The following is a 19,703-nucleotide window of genomic DNA, read 5'->3' as shown; positions in this document are numbered from 1 at the left end:
TATTTCTGCTTACATTTAGTTTTCTGCTGATATTTCCTTTATCTACATCTGAACATATTCTTTGAAACCTCTCATGCTTCTTGCAGATAAATTTCACAACACTTTTGTGTCTCTTTATTAAGTTTCTGAACTAGTCTATAATATAATTCAATGCTTTCTCAGCATTTTAAAGTGTAAACCGAAAACCGTGCTGTTTAATGAGCTCTGCTACTCGTTGCATGTTATTATAAATGAACTGCCTCCAATTTTGGAGTTTATTCTCCTCATAATGTCAGACTCCTCCCTTATTATCTTATACTCCTACATGGGTGCTAACAGCGAGTCAGAAAGGCGTGACCTAAAGAATGTGCCACGAGAGACAAACATTTGGTACGGAATGTTTCTGAGAGCCACCATCCGTTTACGGTAGCACTGAAAGAGCCCACTGCTAGTGGCCCATTTCATCTGAGAGAAAGTGCTGGGACCACACCCCTTTAGTTAATAGGGCAGTTGTTTTTTGGAATCACAATTGATTGAGCAGACTTTCTTTAGTCAAAATGAATAAAAAATCAAATGACATTAAACTCTCACAATAACATGAAACAAGTTTAGGCATGAACATCCGCAATCCCTAACGTTAACAACAGATCTATGTAAGACACATGAGTTGCTGAATATATTATTATTAGCAGCACTGACCATGGACTAGCTAATTGGTATGCTCTGAGCAATCTTTGTAATAGCAACACATTTAGTTGACTGTCAGGGTTTTACACAAATTTTGGCAGCCCAACTGCTTCTCGCCGCATTGGGCTACTCTACACGACTACGAAACACTCGAGTGGCTCTCACATCTTCGCACTAGAGATAAGCGTAAGAGACAAGTTGAAGGTCACAAAGTGAGTGTCTGTCCTTTATTCAGTGTATAACCTGTTAATACTATCACCAATAATTGACTCATGAACCCATATATTTTCTTAATCCAGGCAAAGACATCTTAATTTATCATTTTGATGGCCAACCTAGAAGATTAATTAAGGCAGATGTGGCCAGATGTATATCACCAGCTAGACATTGTTTTGGTGTTTTTTGTTATTTATTTCCGCCGTCACTGTCCTTGTCTTCACGAACATCTTCAGTCGAGTCATATACTGGACTATCGTATAACTGCACCTCATTCTGGAGGTCATAGTAAACGGAGTCGGTGTATGGTCTTGACTTCCTGTAAAATTAATTATCGAATATAATAATCATAAATGACGCATACTGTTTACAACATATTAAACTATTACAAATTGTTTAAAGCTATTTTGAAAGCAACAATTTTTTTGAAACTGTTTCCACAGAATTGATTAAAATTACGAAATACACGATGTACATTCTCTGAGTGTTAAATACTCCTACCTTATAATGGCGTAGTTATGCGGCTCCATTTGGCCATCTGTTACCACCATGTGAGTGTATGAAGATTGGGAGAGCCTGCGCTCCAATGGATAACCCTCTGGGGATTCTTCTGAGTGTGTCCGTGAAGTCTTGTTTACTACTACACATGGCATATCGTACCTGTGTATAAACAACATACCATATCATACCTGTATATAAACAACATACCATATTATACCTGTATATAAACAACATGCCATATCATACCTGTATATAAACAACACACCATATCATACCTGTGTATAAACAACATACCATAACATACCTGTGTATAAACAACCTGCCCAAGCTGAAGTCATTTAGCCTGAGGAGAAAATCTTTTACAATAATTGAGTGTATAATATCTAGAATAACTCTATGCCACGCAGTGTCTTCGCAACAGTTCCTATGGCTTTGCTTTATGCAACAACATCTGTCATTTTAAGCTTTGATAAACCTATTGATTTTTTGTTATAAATTTTTTATGCAATCAACTTAAAAACACTTGAACGCGATGAATATAAAACAATACTCAATAAAATAAATATTAAAACTTATTGGTTTCAGATAAGAAATAAACGAAGAACCACTGGAGTAGATGTAAAAAGATAAAAATACCTTAATTTGACATACATGCACTACAAATGCCACTAATCGTTTCTCAGTTTAACATGGAAAGAGTTAGCTCTAGCTTTCACTGGCTATAAAAAGACAACTTTCAGCAACATTCTCTCGACTGATTTGGAAACTTTTCCATTACTTACACATTCTGATCATCTGATATTTTGCCGTCTACATCTCCAAATACCTCACTCGAGGAAGATGGGTCGTCGTGTGTAGAATAGAGGGCGTCCCTTATTGGACTAGGTGTCCCAGGAGGGCCAGTACAGGCTAGACTGTTGGGATCCTGGTAATCAGACTCTGAAAGAAACATAAGGATTCATTGAGGTAAAAAATATTCATTTCTAAGTATTACGGTTTATTATTTGTATACTATAAAATTATTATTATTATTCAGGAATAAAGTTTTCACTGTCGTTGGACTGTTTTCACAGTGAGCTCGAGTCCTATCTAAGGACTAAAGGGTTGTTACATGATTGAATACTACTGGAGACCTTTTCTGAAATTTTGTGCTGTCCCAAAAAGTGCTGATTTCTGGATTATTTTAAAGTATGTGTGAGCCCCTATCTCAGTGAGGTGTGAAATCGGTCTTTAGCTTATGGTTCCTAAGACTCCAATAATTATTGGCATCAATTGTGGTCCCTCAGCCTTCCGAGTTCAAATCCCAAGTTTAGGTACTTCTATATTTTCTCTTCTTCCATTCTTGTCTTACGTGCATCACCTGGTATAACGATGTCAACAATCACACATTCTCTTGTGTCTTTGAAAAATTCTAAATCTGGTTTGCGTGCTGTCTGTTTGAATATTAAAACCCCCATAGTAGTTTAACCTTTTCATTTCCAATCAACAGTGCGGCACCACGGTTATCCCACTTCTTAGCGTCTGGTACCATAGATTGTGCTTCCTGCATATACTCCAGTACACTGCAGCGCTACTTTATCAGGCCTGTGTCTGTATTCAGACAGAGTTTCAAGTATTCACTAATCAAGTGACTGACAGTATCATCTCTTTCATTACATAGTCTACACTTTCACTCTTGGCTAGACTTCCCCATTTTCACCTTTGATAGTCTCTCCGTAGAACTGGGTCGTGTGCTGCTACTATTAAACTATCTGCGTCTCTTTTTAAAGCACCCCTCTTCATCTCTTTATTATTATTACGAAATTAGGTTATAATTTATGTTATTTATTTCATTACAACATAATGCATTCTATTAGCTTGTATTGTTACTCAATAAGTTGAGTTGCTGTATGATGCATTTAGTAACATCTAATTGTAACAAAGTAAATTATTTACAATAATTTAATTGTTTGTTATAATCCTTAGATGCTCTGTGTTATATTTTATCATGTAATTTTATATTATAAATGTGCTACCCAATGTTTCTAGCTTACAGGGCTCATGAAATTACCTCAAACCATGAAATAAGCAAAACTTTGCTTTTGTCAAACCCTTTTCAAACTTTCGTCAAGGAAATTTGCAGCTTAAGATTAGGTTTTACTAAAGTTTTATAAATATAATTTCTATAAATTCTTAGCACTCTCTTTTTTTTATTGTTATCATTGTTATTTCTATTGTTATTTTTATTGTTATTTCTATTGTTATTTCTATTGTTATTTCTATTGTTATTTCTATTGTTATTTCTATTGTTATTTCTATTGTTATTTCTATTGTTATTTCTATTGTTATTTCTATTGTTATTTTTATTGTTATTTCTGTTGTTATTTCTATTGTTATTTCTATTGTTATTTCTATTGTTATTTCTATTGTTATTTCTATTGTTATTTCTATTATTATTTCTATTATTATTTCTATTGTTATTTCTATTGTTATTTCTATTGTTATTTCTATTGTTATTTCTATTGTTATTTCTATTGTTATTTCTATTGTTATTTCTATTGTTATTTCTATTGTTATTTCTATTGTTATTTCTATTGTTATTTCTATTGTTATTTCTATTGTTATTTCTATTGTTATTTCTATTATTATTTCTATTGTTATTTCTATTGTTATTTCTATTGTTATTTTTATTGTTATTTCTATTATTATTTCTATTATTATTTCTATTGTTATTTCTATTGTTATTTCTATTGTTATTTCTATTGTTATTTCTATTGTTATTTTTATTGTTATTTCTATTGTTATTTCTATTGTTATTTTTATTGTTTTTTCTATTATTATTTCTATTGTTATTTCTGTTGTTATTTCTATTGTTATTTCTATTGTTATTTCTGTTGTTATTTCTATAGTTATTTCTATTGTTATTTCTATTGTTATTTCTATTATTATTTCTATTGTTATTTCTATTGTTATTTCTATTGTTATTTCTATTATTATTTCTATTATTATTTCTATTGTTATTTCTATTGTTATTTCTATTGTTATTTCTATTGTTATTTCTATTGTTATTTCTATTGTTATTTCTATTGTTATTTCTATTGTTATTTCTATTATTATTTCTATTGTTATTTCTATTGTTATTTCTATTGTTATTTCTATTGTTATTTTTATTGTTATTTCTATTATTATTTCTATTATTATTTCTATTGTTATTTCTATTATTATTTCTATTGTTATTTCTATTGTTATTTCTATTGTTATTTTTATTGTTATTTCTATTATTATTTCTATTGTTATTTCTATTGTTATTTCTATTGTTATTTTTATTGTTATTTCTATTATTATTTCTATTGTTATTTCTATTGTTATTTCTATTGTGATTATGATTATCATTTTTGTTATTATTATTATCCCTAGTACTCTGGCTGTCTAGAGTGCCGTGAGAAATCGTCATGAGTCTCGACAAAGCGCAGAGAGTAAGATTTCGTGCAACTATTAGTATCATAATTAACTACACACCGGAATTATGATATTTTTAAAAAACTTTTGAAAAATATATAACTATTTATAAATAGGGTATATAAATAGAGTTGTACTAACCCATTGATTTGACTGATGGTTTATGTTTCTTCAATGCCGACATAGGAGGTGGGCGGAGTATGAGGGCGGGGTCTTGATAGAGAGCATTATCACCTATATTCTCATTGGAATATGCAGAGTCCATTTGGCTGTAGTTGAAGGCGTGGTTGGGGTCTTGATAAATACCTTCATCCGGGTCATAGGCGTTGCTCCTGTTGCCCAGGAATACCTTAATGCTATTTCTCCTGTAATCAGCGAGTGAACAACAAAGTTGTGAACAATGGCTGCCACATAAAAATGTGCAAACCCTAACAATTTTATGTAATTGCATTTGCTATCATTTGCTAATAAAGCCTTTTTCTGGATATTATTAGTCTTGTTTGTAAACACATTCCCAGACCCCAATTCATAAATAGAAAAGGTGGGCTTTCATTTAGTTTTCATAATAAAATATAGACTAAAATCTCAGAGATAGAGTCCAAGTATTGCAGTATTCTGTTTTTTTTCTCAGGTATTTATTACACTTTCATTTGCATAATAAAATTGTTGCAAGGACTCTGTTAAGATAGCTTTTAGTGAAATTTTATGACTATTTTCCTTGAATAAGTAGAAAGGTTAAAACGACGGCCTTGTTAATTTATGAAAGCACCTGTGCTCATGGTGTGTAGGTCAGTGACTGAGCTACTGAAGGAGGAGATAATAGCTATTAATAGATATTCTCCAACGCAGCTGATTGTTTGCAAACAAAACCTCAAATATTTTCAAACACAATAATTAATTACAAATAGCTCACTGACTTTGAGAAGTCTTAAATGTCAAGGTCACAGGAATACATTTGAGCAACTAACTCTATGTAAAATCAACTCGTGTACATTTTATACATCAGCTGAAAAAGCTCATGGTAAGTGTATATGACTGATCATATGGAGACATGGTAAGTATATGACTGATCATATGGAGACTTGGTAATTATATGACTGACCATATGGAGACATGGTAAGTGGCAAAGCAATAGAGACATAATCATATACGTAGCTCTAAAGATTCACAAAAGGTAAAATCCTTTAAAATATTATTAAAGAGCTACTCTGATTGGATGATTGCTAACACAAAGTCTTACTAAAGAACTACTCTTATTGGAGGACTGCTAACAACACCAAAACATGTGAATTCCAAGAAGGCAATACTTTGGAGTTAGCAGGTGTGGATGAGCATGAATTGAAAATGGTTGTGAACAGCTGTGAGACATTTTTATCACTTCCTAGGCTGTCAGCAATTTGCACATTTTGCTTTCTTTTTGCACTTGACTCGCTCTCAGTTTTGGTAAATAGGTATAATTTTGCAGATGCAACTCGATGTGTAACCAATATTTCCAGTGAACAACTGTATATGCTGCAAAATATATTGCAAGGCGCATCTCTACAAATCAATGTGTCCGTGATTGTGCAATCGAGAGCAACTTTTTTTTACCAAAATCATAAAAGAAATATGTAATCCAGAGATAGATTTTTCACAAACAGGTCTCAAGGCCAAACATTACAAGTAGCATGACTTCCCTTACAAAAGTTGTGTTTTTACACGGACAACTTTGTGTTAGCTGTTCTAGAGTTCAAAAGCTGCAAAATTATATTGGTTTTGTCCTCAGAAGGAATAAAAAAACATTGCTTATAAATGAGGTTTGTCCTAAGTAAAACATACTTTTCTTATTTTTACTCTAGTTTCGTATGCCATGATTAAAGTATAAACTGTATTTTATTTATCGTAATCATGCAAATTCATATTTAAAAAACAACATATTTCACTAATACATTATTACTAATTCTCCAGTCACAAATAGTATTCAACAATATCAACCAGCGTCAAACAGTCACAAACAGTACCAAGCAGTATAAAACAGTAACAAACTGTTGTTGGCTAAATTTCAAATTAATTTACAAAGAAAACTTAAAGCGAAATGAAACACAAGTTCTGTTTGAGCAGTCAGAATTCCTACTAACGCTCCCTGTATATCAGCCAACTCAAACTGCTAAATATTATTTAGATGTTTCCAAACTCTTGATTGGCTAATATATTTGAAAAAACTTTTGGCTGATTAAAATTATATTGAAAAATATGTCATGCTGCCATTTGAGTTTGTTCAATTAGCAGACAATCATTTGGTTGCAGATCGATCGAGCGCAGTTACATTTGCTCATGCTGAACTAGCAAGCATGCGCTAATAAGCAATAATAATGACCAACGCGTTAGCACAGGTAATACTAATCGAAGGTGTAGATCAGTCTGTGTGCTCATTTGTGAAGCAGGTTCTCAGTCACAAAATCAGTCAAAAACTAGCGACAGGTTGTTGGCTAGAGTATACACAGCTTAACCAAATCAGCCAACGTTAACCTGGGTTATACTCTGTGTGAGCCCGAGCATCCGCTACTTGACCACAGACTGTTGACGAATAATATAGATTTAGCTCCATCTAAATGGGAGGCAACAAACACTATGACTATCCAATCATATGAGTTCTCTGCCTAATGATTTTACAGACGTAACATTTTTGATCTCCGTGAAACCTTAGAAGATTTATTGCTTTAACCCAGACAACATTTTTTAGCTAGTTTTGTTTCTGTTGTGTTGGAGATTCATCTTTGAGTAAACTACGTATGAAGCCTTTTCGCTCTCGGGAAGTTTGAATGTAGTCTTGACAGGAAACCAAGGGGAGACATGTACATGTACATCTCTTCTATGATGCAAACAGGAACTTTTGCTTTGGACAATCTTCCTCGCCTTGATTGAGCATCGAAAACTGTGTCGGCATTTCAAGATATCTTTGTGGATGCGGTTACATGGTATTTGATAATTTAAAATAAATTTTAAACATCCCACGCATTTGAAAATGTATTTATAAAGAGATCTGGTTATTGGAATGGCGTCCAATATGAACTGGGCTTTAGTTACTTATAATCAGGAATTATATCGGATGACTGACAAGACGTGCCTATAAGCATTATTAATGGCCGTTCGTCAAGATGTCCTCCTCACTAACTTTCATATACGTAACTCTCTACTATATCTTAATCCTTACATTGTTCAGCAAGTCTCTGATCTAGGAAGGTGATTGCCCAACAATGAACATCTTTAGATGGCCTCTACTCTTACTTGTGACAGATTACTTTGAGTTCAACTCAGAGGTCTCATCTAGTTACTTGATAGTGTCTAGTGTAACAAGGCAGACCTTAGGAACAGGTTTTTAAAGTTATCAAACCTTTGCTTTCAAAGGTAATTTGGTCTGAGATCTTCTTTGTACGTTGAAACTATCATATATTGAAGGAGTTATCCTTATAAAAATAAACTGTAATTTGTTTAACTCTTTTTGCAGCCCACAACTAAACTAAAACTAAACTAGTTAAACACGCTATTAAACAAATGTATTACATCAAGCAGTGTAAACACTATAGAGAAAAACTAAATCACATATGACAAGGCAAATTACTCAAGTACGAGTCAAGAAAATTAGTTTTGGTTGTTACTTTTACTGCAGAGAAGCGCCAACGACAGCACAGGTTTAGCAATGCTTAGATTCAGAGAGTGAGAAAGAGGAGAAAGAGAAAGGGGAGAGCGAGAGATAAGTGAGAGTGAGAGAAGAGAGAGAGAGGTAGATAAAGGAGTGGATAGACGGAGAGAGATAGAGAAGAACAGACATAAAGAGAACTAGTGTGAGATAGAAGGAGGTATCCAGCTTATCCATTAGACTACGCCTTCAACTGACCATAGCAATTAATAATAGTGAAGACATTCATTACATCGGTTAAAATACGCACAACGGCATTACGTATTTGCAAGCAGCCTCACACGTAACTATCACCATCTGGGCTCACAGCCTCACTAGATGAATGCCCGGTGTTGCACCGGTAATAAAAACAGCTTACAAACAGTTGCGGGTAGTGTAATGCAAAGGAATGTAGGTCATGTAATGTTTATAAGCTGTTTTATTACGGTGCAATGCAGGGCATTCACCTAGTTTTATTATAAAGATATACCATTTGAACCTCCACGTAACTGGCCAACTGACAGTATGAAGTAAAATTGAAGATGAATACAAAAGTATCACATATAAATAGGATTGTCTATTTGATGTTGGCAATGAATGTACCTAGGGACCTTCTAAAGAATTCTTGTGTTCAGAATCAATGCTATTTAGAATGCATATTGCCCGTGTCATGTTGTGAATTCGTCTAATCAAAGATATGTGACATACGATTATCAGATATGTCAGATATCTGACATATCTGACAATCATATCAAACATATGGTTGGACTGAAAACATTGACAAGATATGTTCCTGATTTAATCAATGACTCTTCACAGTGACAAATGCTTCCTGTGATTTGATAAGAGACCTTCCAGGGTTGGTTCTACTCCGCTTCAAGATGTGCTCATAATTTTTACATACTTGGTTTCTTACTAGTCAAGCCAGATATCAGTTTAGACAACCGCGAACTCGTGTTGTAGTGCTACAATGACTCTGCTTGGCATTGTTAAAGATTAAGTGTCAGCAGCTTTTTTAAGTGCTGCCAGTCATGTTATTGGTTAAAGATAATTACTAGTTGAGGTTTAAAAATTGATTTTGATTCGGTTGCACAGTTTGTAATCATAGGTATCAAACACAAACATATTAAAGAGATTAGGAGGGCTGGAATTAACATTGAGAGAAGATGAGCACCAAAGTTACAGTTGATGATTGTGAATCAAACATGGATTAAATCTAAAAGCCTTCACAGGAGCTCTCAGTGATCAATGGTAAGCTATTTTGTGAGAATATCAGATTTCCTACACAATAATATGCAGCAATAGTGGTATATGGATGACATACTGATTAATTACCAAAATTAGCAACAAAGCAAAGTATTTTCTGTGTTGACAAATCGCTGATTCCTACACACAACGTAATGCTACTTCGACAGCATTTTGAAAACCTGACATGTCTGTAACTTATTAGTTTATTTTTTAATTAGATAAATAAAATGGAGAATTTTCAATTTTAGTGGAAGCACCAAATTAGCCAAATCTTTTTATTTGCTGCTTGATACACGGCATGGAGAGGAGAACCACCATCCTTTGAAGGTCTCGACAGCAAGTAGCAATTCAAAATTCATTTAGTTTCTGCTAGATTCAGATGAACATATAGGTCCATAAATCTTATTAAATACTGATAACATACCGTAACTGAATATTTCCTGAATTGTTTTTCTTGAAAGATATTTTTGCTCACATTGAGTTGGTTTTCCAATATTTGAAAAAGGCAACCTTGTTAGAGATTGATTTGACTAATCAGGAATCTTTTCACACAAAGAAACTGTCCTGGAGACTGTATGCTCTAACGCTGTTTATAATTACACTGTGGTTTATGTATTGCCGAGCGGCACAATGAGTATTGAACTGTAACTGTAAAGTACAAAGTTGTCCAATATCATTAGCAATAGGCCTTCATTACAAAAGAGGCTTTTATCACATCAATGTGAGTTTGTTGATGCAAATTTAACCATTGCACTCTATATTTGGAAACATTTTAAAATGCGGGTTCATTTGAAGAAAAAAAACTTGTGACAAAAATGATCATTCTAAGTCGAATTGCTTAAAATTGAAGAGTTGTAAGTATAACTATTTTTTGGTGCAAAAATGATCACTTTTTCTCAGATTTAGCGACCATCATCATATCAATGCTACTGCTATTGTACTCAACTTACTGAAATATAGAAACAGAATAGGAAGCCTGTGCTACGAGCAGTAGGATAGAACTAATTAATCTCAGTACCTACGTATAAGAGCAACCAGCCTTTTATTATGAAGACCAAATGTACACGTAGAACCCCAGGCTAAATCATAATCTCATTGCAACTAAAATTCTTGAACTTAGACGAGTCATTCGTTCGCTAATTTTAAAATTCTTACGCTGCTGCAACATTGCTCTCCAATTCAACATATTAGAGTCAGCATGAGAAGTTGAATGCTGTGAATCGGTTTGTCTTGAAAGTACTACTCAATGCTGATTTAGACCTGGTTCTGCAGGTAGAAGTATTTGAATTTGAATAAACTTATACAGCGCTTTCTGTGGAACGATTTAGAGTTGAGTTACGCAGAGTTAGTAGCGATAAAACATTCTAAAATAATCTAATATCTAAATCTGTTGAGCAAGTCTAAATGAGTGGGGAATGTAATAACAGAGACAGTGTGTACGACTGGTTTGTGAACGACTATCTGGTTCCGACTTGTATCTAGGCAGTCCTGCTATAGTCTATCAAATAGCAAAGCAAACGGACCAACTTGCGAACTTACCTCTTGTAAATAATGCCAACAGCAACAAAAACTAACACCACCAGCAGAACCACTATAGGCACAGCTATTCCTAGAATGAGTCCGATGTTACTTGGCTCAGGATCGGTTGCACTCTCATCCGGGTCTGCTGTACAACAAAGTAATATGAGTATTTGGTTATGTTATACACAAGATGGTTTAAAAACAATTCTATAAGAAGCTAAACAACCATTAAGTCTGTGAGAAATGGCTTTAACAAGTCTCTACAGATTTAGTACCAGCAAAATACAATCTCTATAATACTTTTTCAAGAAATATAAATATAGGTTTATGATGCGTCAATAAACTACCAACATCACAAATAAGAATTTGCTGCGGATAGAAACTCGGACGATGGCAGCATTATCATGGTTGGTTAAAGTTCAATGAGAAGCCATCTTTTATTTCTTACATTTCGATTGCAGGACTTTAGTTGAAAGTATCAACTTAAAAAGTGGCAGTTTTATACTCATATCACAAAATTTTAAGGTTTTACTTTTTTGTATTAATAAATCTGCAGGCATCGACACCATAGTATGCTGACTGAAATAGAAACTATGTGTAGAGTTGTCTTACCACCGGTTTCTGGCATACTGAGGCAATCGTAGGTGATAGTAACTTTATGAACATGTTCCGAGTCATTTGTCATGCAGTGTGGTTGGGACAGCAGAGCGTTGTTCTCATGCAGTTGATTCTCCACCGCAGTCGGAGAAAGTGTTGAAGGGCATGGGTGGTCCTACAACAGGGTGGGTAGCAACTCTAATCAACTAGCCTTATCTATATATTATTCTAGAAACAGACTGAGAGCCTATTTTGAATTAGCTTATGGATAGAATTAGAAAGGTCAAAAAGAATTGTTTATGCAATCTCTGAAGAGCGAATGTTATTGAGAATGTCTCTGCATGGTACAAAGTCTAAAATGCTTTTTGAGGAAGAGTACTCAGAGATAAGAGATAATTGAGTTCAAGAGAGACAATTGCTAGTATCAACTGCGGCCTCACCTCGTCTTCTACTGAACAGAACTAACCTTGCATGTTTCTTACATATTTATTATTTTTAGAAATATTAGGTTGACCCAGAGCTTCGTTAGTAGTAAGCCTTTCGGTTCCATTTGAGCCAGTTGCCAAAAAGTCATCAGGTAGCTGAGAACTGAGAATTTGAGATGCTGCTAGTACATCCACAAATTTCATGTCAAGAACTAAAGAATGTGTGCACAATGAGCAAATAAAAACTGCTATAGGTGAAGGTAACCTAGAAAGATGTATTAGTTTGTCTTTCATGATAATTAAGCGACCAATTAAAACTCTTAGAACTCATTCAAAATGCGACTGTCATTATTTAGTCGACTAGTGTTGCCTAGTAACAACTCATTATAGTTATATTCCACAATTCATCAGCCAAAATAGTCTACTAAACAGTTCTATCAGGGCAACTTGCAGACTAGGAAGTAGATAAAAATTGTCTAAAGGAACTTATTTGCCTGAGTGGCGTAACTTTCGTACGAAATGGAAAAGCCATGATATCTTCATATTGCATCATCAATACTGGCTATTGCTGTAAATGGCATCACGAATGTGCTCACTCCTTCCTGTTGGTACAGGGAAAGGTCCATGTTTAGTGTAATGGGTAAAAACATGTTACTCATGACTTGAAGTGAGTTACAGGGGGTGTCAAATGAACGCAATGTGGTTTTAGATGGAATCAGTTGAAAACTATTAATATACAGTAACAAATCCGGATCAGTGATTGCCTACTAGTCATCTATTAGTAAGGTAGATGAGTGATTCCTACTAGTAATATACTAGTAAAGTAGATCAGTGATTGCGTACTAGTAATATATTAGTAAGGTAGATCAGTGATTTCCTACTAATAATATATTAATAAGGTAGATCAGTGATTTCCTACTAGTAATATATAAGATATTTTCTTGACAGGCTCATATAGGTCACTTAAGAAAATGTAAAGGTCAGTCAATGGAGGTCACATGCTTCTTAGTTACTTTTAAAAACCTATTTTATTTTGTTCAATCTCTTTTCAGTCTGTAAAAAGCTGCACCAATAAGTTTTCTCTAATAAACCTCTTAATTTACTGTCAAGTTGATTGGGTAAAAACACAAAGTTGACGCTTGTTATATACTTCAAGTTTTAAGTTAGAAGGAAGAGTCGCAGTTTACAACCCAGAATTCATAAACTCACCAGTTAATATTTGCTACTATCAACAATTTTGTCGAACATAAATATTTGAAACTAATCTTTGTTATAATATTTCTAAAAATATGAGTTTAAATCTGTAGAGTCTTCAAATGAGTAAACTCATTTGAAGACTATAGTAATATTAATACAGAGATATTTCTAGACCAACGTTCTTTAGTGTTACTGTATAGACACAATTCATAGAGTCCATGTTATATAATAACATGGCCTCTTCCTAAGCAAGGTTTCTTGCTTGTAAGATAGTCAAGTCTGAAGCAAGCTTATAGAATAAGTTTGTCTTTGAATTTCTGATCCATTTCGTAAGGATGCAACCTTTTACTTAACTTTCTCTCCTTGGATATGCACAAGGTACAAGAGCTATGTGGATAGATACAAAGTAGCAGAATTTTTCTAGATAAGAGATTTAAAAACCACATGCCAGAGTTTAATTCTTACATAGTTCGTTCCACGTAGCTCTTGGAGACATGAGAAATGTAATTGAATTAAGCGTTTTATTAAAAATCTCTTTGTCAATCAATGGTCTCTATGGTAACCTAAATAACATTTGAAATATGTAGACAAGTAGAAAACTGCTATCATTTATCAGATGTGGCATGGCAACATTAGCCAGCTAGGACATCTGTTGCATTATTTGAAAAACTGTCTGTCTATGTTGCTTTAACTTAATAAATAGTAGAATTGAATGACCAAAAAGAATTGTTGATATAATATCTAAAGAGAGTGAATGTTATTGAGAGAATATGATGCTTCAATAAACTAGCAACATTACAAATAACGATTTGCTGTGAATAGAAGCTTGGACGATGGCAGCATTATCATGGTTGGTCAAAGTTCAACGGGAAGGCATTTCTTATTTTTTACATTCTAATTGTCTAATTTTAGTTGAAAATATCAACTTAAAAAGTGGCAGCTTTATACTCATATCACAACATTTTTAGATTTTCCTTATTTGTATTAATAAATCTGTAGACCTTGACCCCATAGTATGGTGACTGAAATAGAAACTATATGTGCAGAATTTTCTTACCACCGGTTTCTGACATACTGAGGCAACCGTAGGTGTAATTTTATGAACATGCTCAGAGTCATTTGTCATGAATATGTCTCTTCATGGTACAAAGTATAAGATGCTTGTTGAGGAAGTGTACTCAGAGATAAGAGATTATTGAGTTCAAGAGACAACTGCTAGTATCAACTGATGAGCTACTAGAACTACTGTCTTGTGTTTCTCCCTCAATAAAGTACAGTATTATCGTTCTAAGGAATAGTCAATTCATCGGAGTCATGGTTCCTGAATATGTCAAAGAACAGATGTCTCCCAGAAAGGGCTTGGTAGATAGTACGAAGGAGTGAAACGCTGTCATACCTCATCAATCTCTGACTCAAGCCTGAGCACATGCAACTGGTCAATCTCATCGCATACTACTGTGTTTAGATCTACTGAGAGATATCCCTCGCTCCCAGCTCGCTCCTCGGCAACCAACTGATGGCTTCCTGTAACATAAACCAACAAAGATTCAGTTAAAGAGTTTCTGAAAGAAAGCATCAGAAATAAGAACACGTGTTGGAGTGAAAAAGTTGCAACAAAACAAAAATTTTTCCCATGGTTTGTCTTATTTCCTTTAGAAATAAGACAAACCATGGGATGGTATCCATGTTTGGTATCCATGTTTGGCAAATGCTGTAGCTGGAATACCATACAAACCACAGAACTGAGAGTAAATCATCAGTCAGATAATTTATAGCATTGCCACCCTGTGATCAGTAAGGACAATAGCATAATGTCATTTATAACAACTTTAACACCATCAAACAGATTCCTCATCTGCGGTCTGTCTACAGTTTGAATCCTTTAATTTCATTAGAACAGAGAGCAATTTTATAGTCTTTCTTAAACTATGTACTAAATTGTTTTAATTATTAATATTTTGGACAAAAAAGTTACAAGCCTGTCTAAGAGTACTTAACTGATAGCAATGTAGACCTTACTAGAGTACTGGTGTGTTATATAGTCATAAATCACGGCTGACATGGGACCATACCTGCCTACAATCTACCATAATTCCTTAAGGCAGATTGGTATTTATAATAATTATAATAGGAGTTATAGCCACAAGTGAGTAGAGGATTAGTGGTATGCTCTAGTGAGGCAGCATTTAGCTGATTAAGCTGATTATGAGTTGACGTCTGCTAGAATATTGTAGAAATTCAAATTTCTAAAGCAAAAATGTGATGGTTAACCTAAAAAAAATGAAAAAATGAAAAACTGGGTTTTATTTTATTGTTATTTTATTTACAAAGCATTATCTTATGTATAATATATTACTTCCTTTACAATGTGCTACATTAGTTGCAATGCATTATACTGCTTTACTTTATTTATAACGTAATGCATTATTTGAAATGGATAGTTTTATCTGGAAGACATCCATTTGTGTTAAATGCGTCATTTTATTTACAATGCATTGCTTGATGTGTATGTGACACTATTTTTATAGTTTTATTTTATTTGTAATAGGCTATTCGTAAAAAATATATTACGACTGTTTTTTAATTAAATTTAGCGTCTATAGAGTAAATGGTAAGTTTATAGCATCCAAACAGACTTTTAATAAAATACCATCAAATCAGAATAAAGATATAATATACACAGCCAGCTATTGATGAACTTTCATAAATAGCGTCAAGGAAGAAACGCTTTTGCAGATTAGAGGTAAGAGTCATGAAGATGGGCCCATCAAGTTCAGCTGACTCTCTCTCTCTCTCAGCACCTGTTCGTCAGTCACTCTCTGTTAGTTGAGCTTTTATGATAAGCGTGTAACAGAAGGCTGGTGATGAGCGGACTAACATATCAAGGGAATATGAGCTTAATAACATGTGGTTTTAAAGTTATATTGGAAGACACTCTGTGAGCAGCATATAATTTAAATATTGTCATGGTAGATAAATAATGCTAAAATGAGATGTGTAAAAGTTCACGTACACAAGCGACAAAAATAGTTGTATTGTGTTCTAAGATAAGAACAGCAGTTTTGCAAGGAAAAAACTTTCTGCTTTTGCAGGTAATATGAATACTGATAGAAACAAATAAAAGTTCAGGCAGTGTTAGTGGGTTAGAGGTTACAAGGTTAAAGGTTACAAGCAAACAGGTACATGTATAATGGTAACAATTCTACAACTACGTTTGTAAATATTACACATGGAATTATTTTCATCGAAGTTAATACTTCAACTTATATGTACATAAAAATAGCAATAGACAAGATGCCATAAATCAAATCTATATGCTGCAGCAATTAAAGTATCAATATTCTGTATAATTCATGCCATTTGAGTATTTACAGCAGCTTGCCATGTTCTGTCAAAATATTTGTATCTTTTGACTGAAACTAGCATTCTTCCGGTGCTAGTTTTGTTAAAAGCTTTACTTTTGTTTCATGGTTTTTTTCTGTTTTTAACTAGCAAGGTCTACGTATATATAAGTTAATAAACAGAAACTACTAGTTTATACAGAGTTAGTAAACAGGAACTACTGCATATAGGGCTAACATAAAGACACTAGTAACGGCTAGTGTAATACAAAGGGCTGATGAGGAAAGCTTATGTAGTACTGATGAGCTGCTAGGCCATAACTTATCTTTTATTATAATATCACACATTACATCTAGCGGATCAAGAGTCTTCACAACTCTTGTCTGAAGTTGGAGTCTGATTGTGTCAGACTAATAATCAATACAGGATCAATACACGATCAATACACGATCAATACAGGATCAATACACGATCAATACACGATCAATACACGATTGATACACGATCAATACACGATCAATACATGATCAATACATAATCAATACATGATCAATACATGCTAATTTTGTTATTTTGAAAACAAGATGAATATGTACAAAGATTGCCTGTTTTTCAAATTTCTTTACTTTTAGTCATCTTTCTATTCATTAACCTTGAAAATTAATGTTTAACTTTTTGGTATATGAACTTGTTTATAACATTAAGTTTTATTTGTCAGTTTCATCCGCAATCGAATACTAAAAATAAAATTTGAACATAATTAATATTCTAGAATAAGATAGCAACAAGGATAAGTAATATCGCCATAGTAACCATGACCAGGCTGATGATATCTGCTATTTTGACTGATTACCAATTTGTGCCATGGAGTGAAATCTTTAAACGGACCTGGTACTGTGCTAGAAACAACAGAATTTGGTGTGGCTGTTGTAGTTTGCGCTGATCTCGCTGTAGTCATCGCTGGTACTGTTGATGTTGTTGCCACTATCTCGGGAAGTTGCCAAGACGTCCCACAATGGTAGTTGATAGAAATGGTGTTAGGATAAGCCTGTCCAGTGCAGTTTATATCTGGCAGCCTGTACCTCAGGTCTCTATTGCAGGGATGAAGGCAACGCCTCATCGTGCTGAGAACATCATTGAATAGTTGTGCGTATTCCGGATAATCTGCTTTCACATAGCAACCAGCATCCCAGAAATTAAAAATAAAAGAATCTGTAATGTCGATCAGTGGATTAAACGTGTCGTTCTGCTGACGACAAGTCCTGATCATACCCTTTGTGTCAATATCTACAGTCCCATCGACTTGGTTAACTGGATTCTGGATCTGATAACCGACACTCGGAGCTGTAACATGACACACAACAGTAGACTATATTAGAACAAACTGTTTTCACATCTATTTGTTTGTTTTCAGTGGTCTTTGATTAACAATAAGTAACTAACAAATTATCCTTATTTATTTCTGAAAATACACATATTTTCAGAGATTATCTGTACATGATCAGCATGCGAAGTTGTACCCAGTAGTTGATTGGTTAGCCAGCAACAAACTGCTTTTGATTTTAGGGGTATTTGTGAGTCGCTCCCAAGTCCACCATTTTACATGGCCTGAGAGCTTTCAGTAAAAAGAAGCAAGACTATTACATTTGACAGATGATATACTGGCTTAAAAGTAATAGATTAAAATGTTACAAGAATATGTTCCCTTGGGGGCAAGAGAACCTGAGTTAAAGTATTACTGCAAAAACTCTACTCTGATCAGCGTAAGCTCTTTTGTAAACTCGCTAAGAGCCATTTGAATACATTTGTGAAGCAGCTTGTGGCACTCATACAATTTGGTCTAAATACTGTCCAGGTCCTAAAATACGCTACGAAAAAATATAGCATATTACAATATTATGCCGAAACCTTTCCTACCATAGCATTTCAAATAAAGGTTCATCTAGTACCATCTGACCATGGTGATACTCAATAGAAAAACAACAATCAAGAGAAGAATATATCAAACAAAAACTTACCTGTAAATATAAAAAACATAGTAAATGTCACTAATGTTTTCACCATCATTTCTTTCTACTGTATTCCCTTTTTGGTTATTAACGACTCACGAAACGTTTTTGTAATCCTTCCAATTCACTTTGCGTCACGACTATGATCTGCCACTCACCGATTCTTGTGAAACTGAAAAGCATTCAAGCGTTTAATCGTGGTTCGTAATGCTGAATATTGTAAAACTAATCCTATTGCCCTGACAATGGTCCTGTGTAAGACCATAGAACTAATGCAATCTACTATTTCCATGTTTCTTATACTGTTAATAATTTATAACATATTTTTGGTACACGTCATCTCTAAATTTCCATTCATCATTTCTACCTCCGATGTCATGCGCAAGACAGAGCTTACATTTGAGATGACCGTTAAAGGCTGTCAATGTATAGAAGCCTTTATTTGTGCTAAGGTGTGTTTTTTGACAGAGTTGCAGCAGAATCCTGATAATTTACACAAAAACAATCATCTGGAATTGTTCGGTTGCCAAAAGGTTTGACAATGAGATTTATGAGGCATTGTATATCTCTAGATTATGAAATCCTCCATTTGATCCATTAGTTTGCCTGGAGTTATGTATGTCTGTTTGTCTGTCTGTTTGTTTTGTATCCAGTTCATTTATTTCCTTCATTGACAAGAAATGGAAATTATATAACTGTATGTATGTGTATGTAAATACATGTAAATGTATGTACATACATGTACATACATGTACATACATGTAGATGTATGTACATGTATTTACATACATGTACATGTATGTACATACTTGTACAAGCATGAACATACATGTACATGTATGTACACACATGTACATGTATGTACATGTATGTAAATATATTTAT

The 19,703-nt window shown here is 33.9% G+C and overlaps 1 protein-coding gene across 2 annotated transcripts; it reads right to left on the bottom strand.

The window, feature by feature from the left end:
• Positions 1 to 864: 864 nt before the first annotated feature.
• On the bottom strand, positions 865 to 18,954 carry LOC137404414 (uncharacterized). Of its 2 annotated transcripts, none has more exons than XM_068090614.1 (9): positions 18,828 to 18,954; positions 17,698 to 18,153; positions 14,864 to 14,991; positions 11,861 to 12,020; positions 11,267 to 11,393; positions 4,963 to 5,186; positions 2,166 to 2,322; positions 1,384 to 1,542; positions 865 to 1,201 (listed from the first exon to the last, which is right to left on the bottom strand). In XM_068090614.1, the coding sequence occupies exons 1-9, from the start codon at positions 18,874 to 18,876 to the stop codon at positions 1,072 to 1,074; spliced, it is 1,590 nt and encodes a 529-aa protein (XP_067946715.1). In that variant the 5' UTR covers positions 18,877 to 18,954; the 3' UTR covers positions 865 to 1,071. The 2 variants fall into 2 exon arrangements, with proteins under 2 accessions (XP_067946715.1, XP_067946716.1); XM_068090615.1 differs by having other exon boundaries at positions 11,267 to 11,390.
• Positions 18,955 to 19,703: the final 749 nt, after the last annotated feature.

The sequence above is a fragment of the Watersipora subatra genome, chromosome 9 (assembly GCF_963576615.1).
Source record: "Watersipora subatra chromosome 9, tzWatSuba1.1, whole genome shotgun sequence".
In the NCBI taxonomy this organism is placed as follows: domain Eukaryota; kingdom Metazoa; phylum Bryozoa; class Gymnolaemata; order Cheilostomatida; family Watersiporidae; genus Watersipora; species Watersipora subatra.
The sequence above is the reverse complement of the archived record's forward strand: the minus strand, read 5'-3'. Positions and strand labels throughout refer to the sequence as shown.

Excerpts from the sequence above, each read along its gene's own strand:
- LOC137404414 (XM_068090614.1), bottom strand. The coding sequence starts at position 18,876 with ATGATGGTGAAAACATTAGTGACATTTACTATGTTTTTTATATTTACA. Across the intron at positions 5,187-11,266 it reads GTTGGCATTATTTACAAGAG|GAGAAATAGCATTAAGGTAT; the intron begins GTAAGTTCGCAA and ends CGCTGATTACAG. Across the intron at positions 1,202-1,383 it reads CATAACTACGCCATTATAAG|GAAGTCAAGACCATACACCG; the intron begins GTAGGAGTATTT and ends TTAATTTTACAG.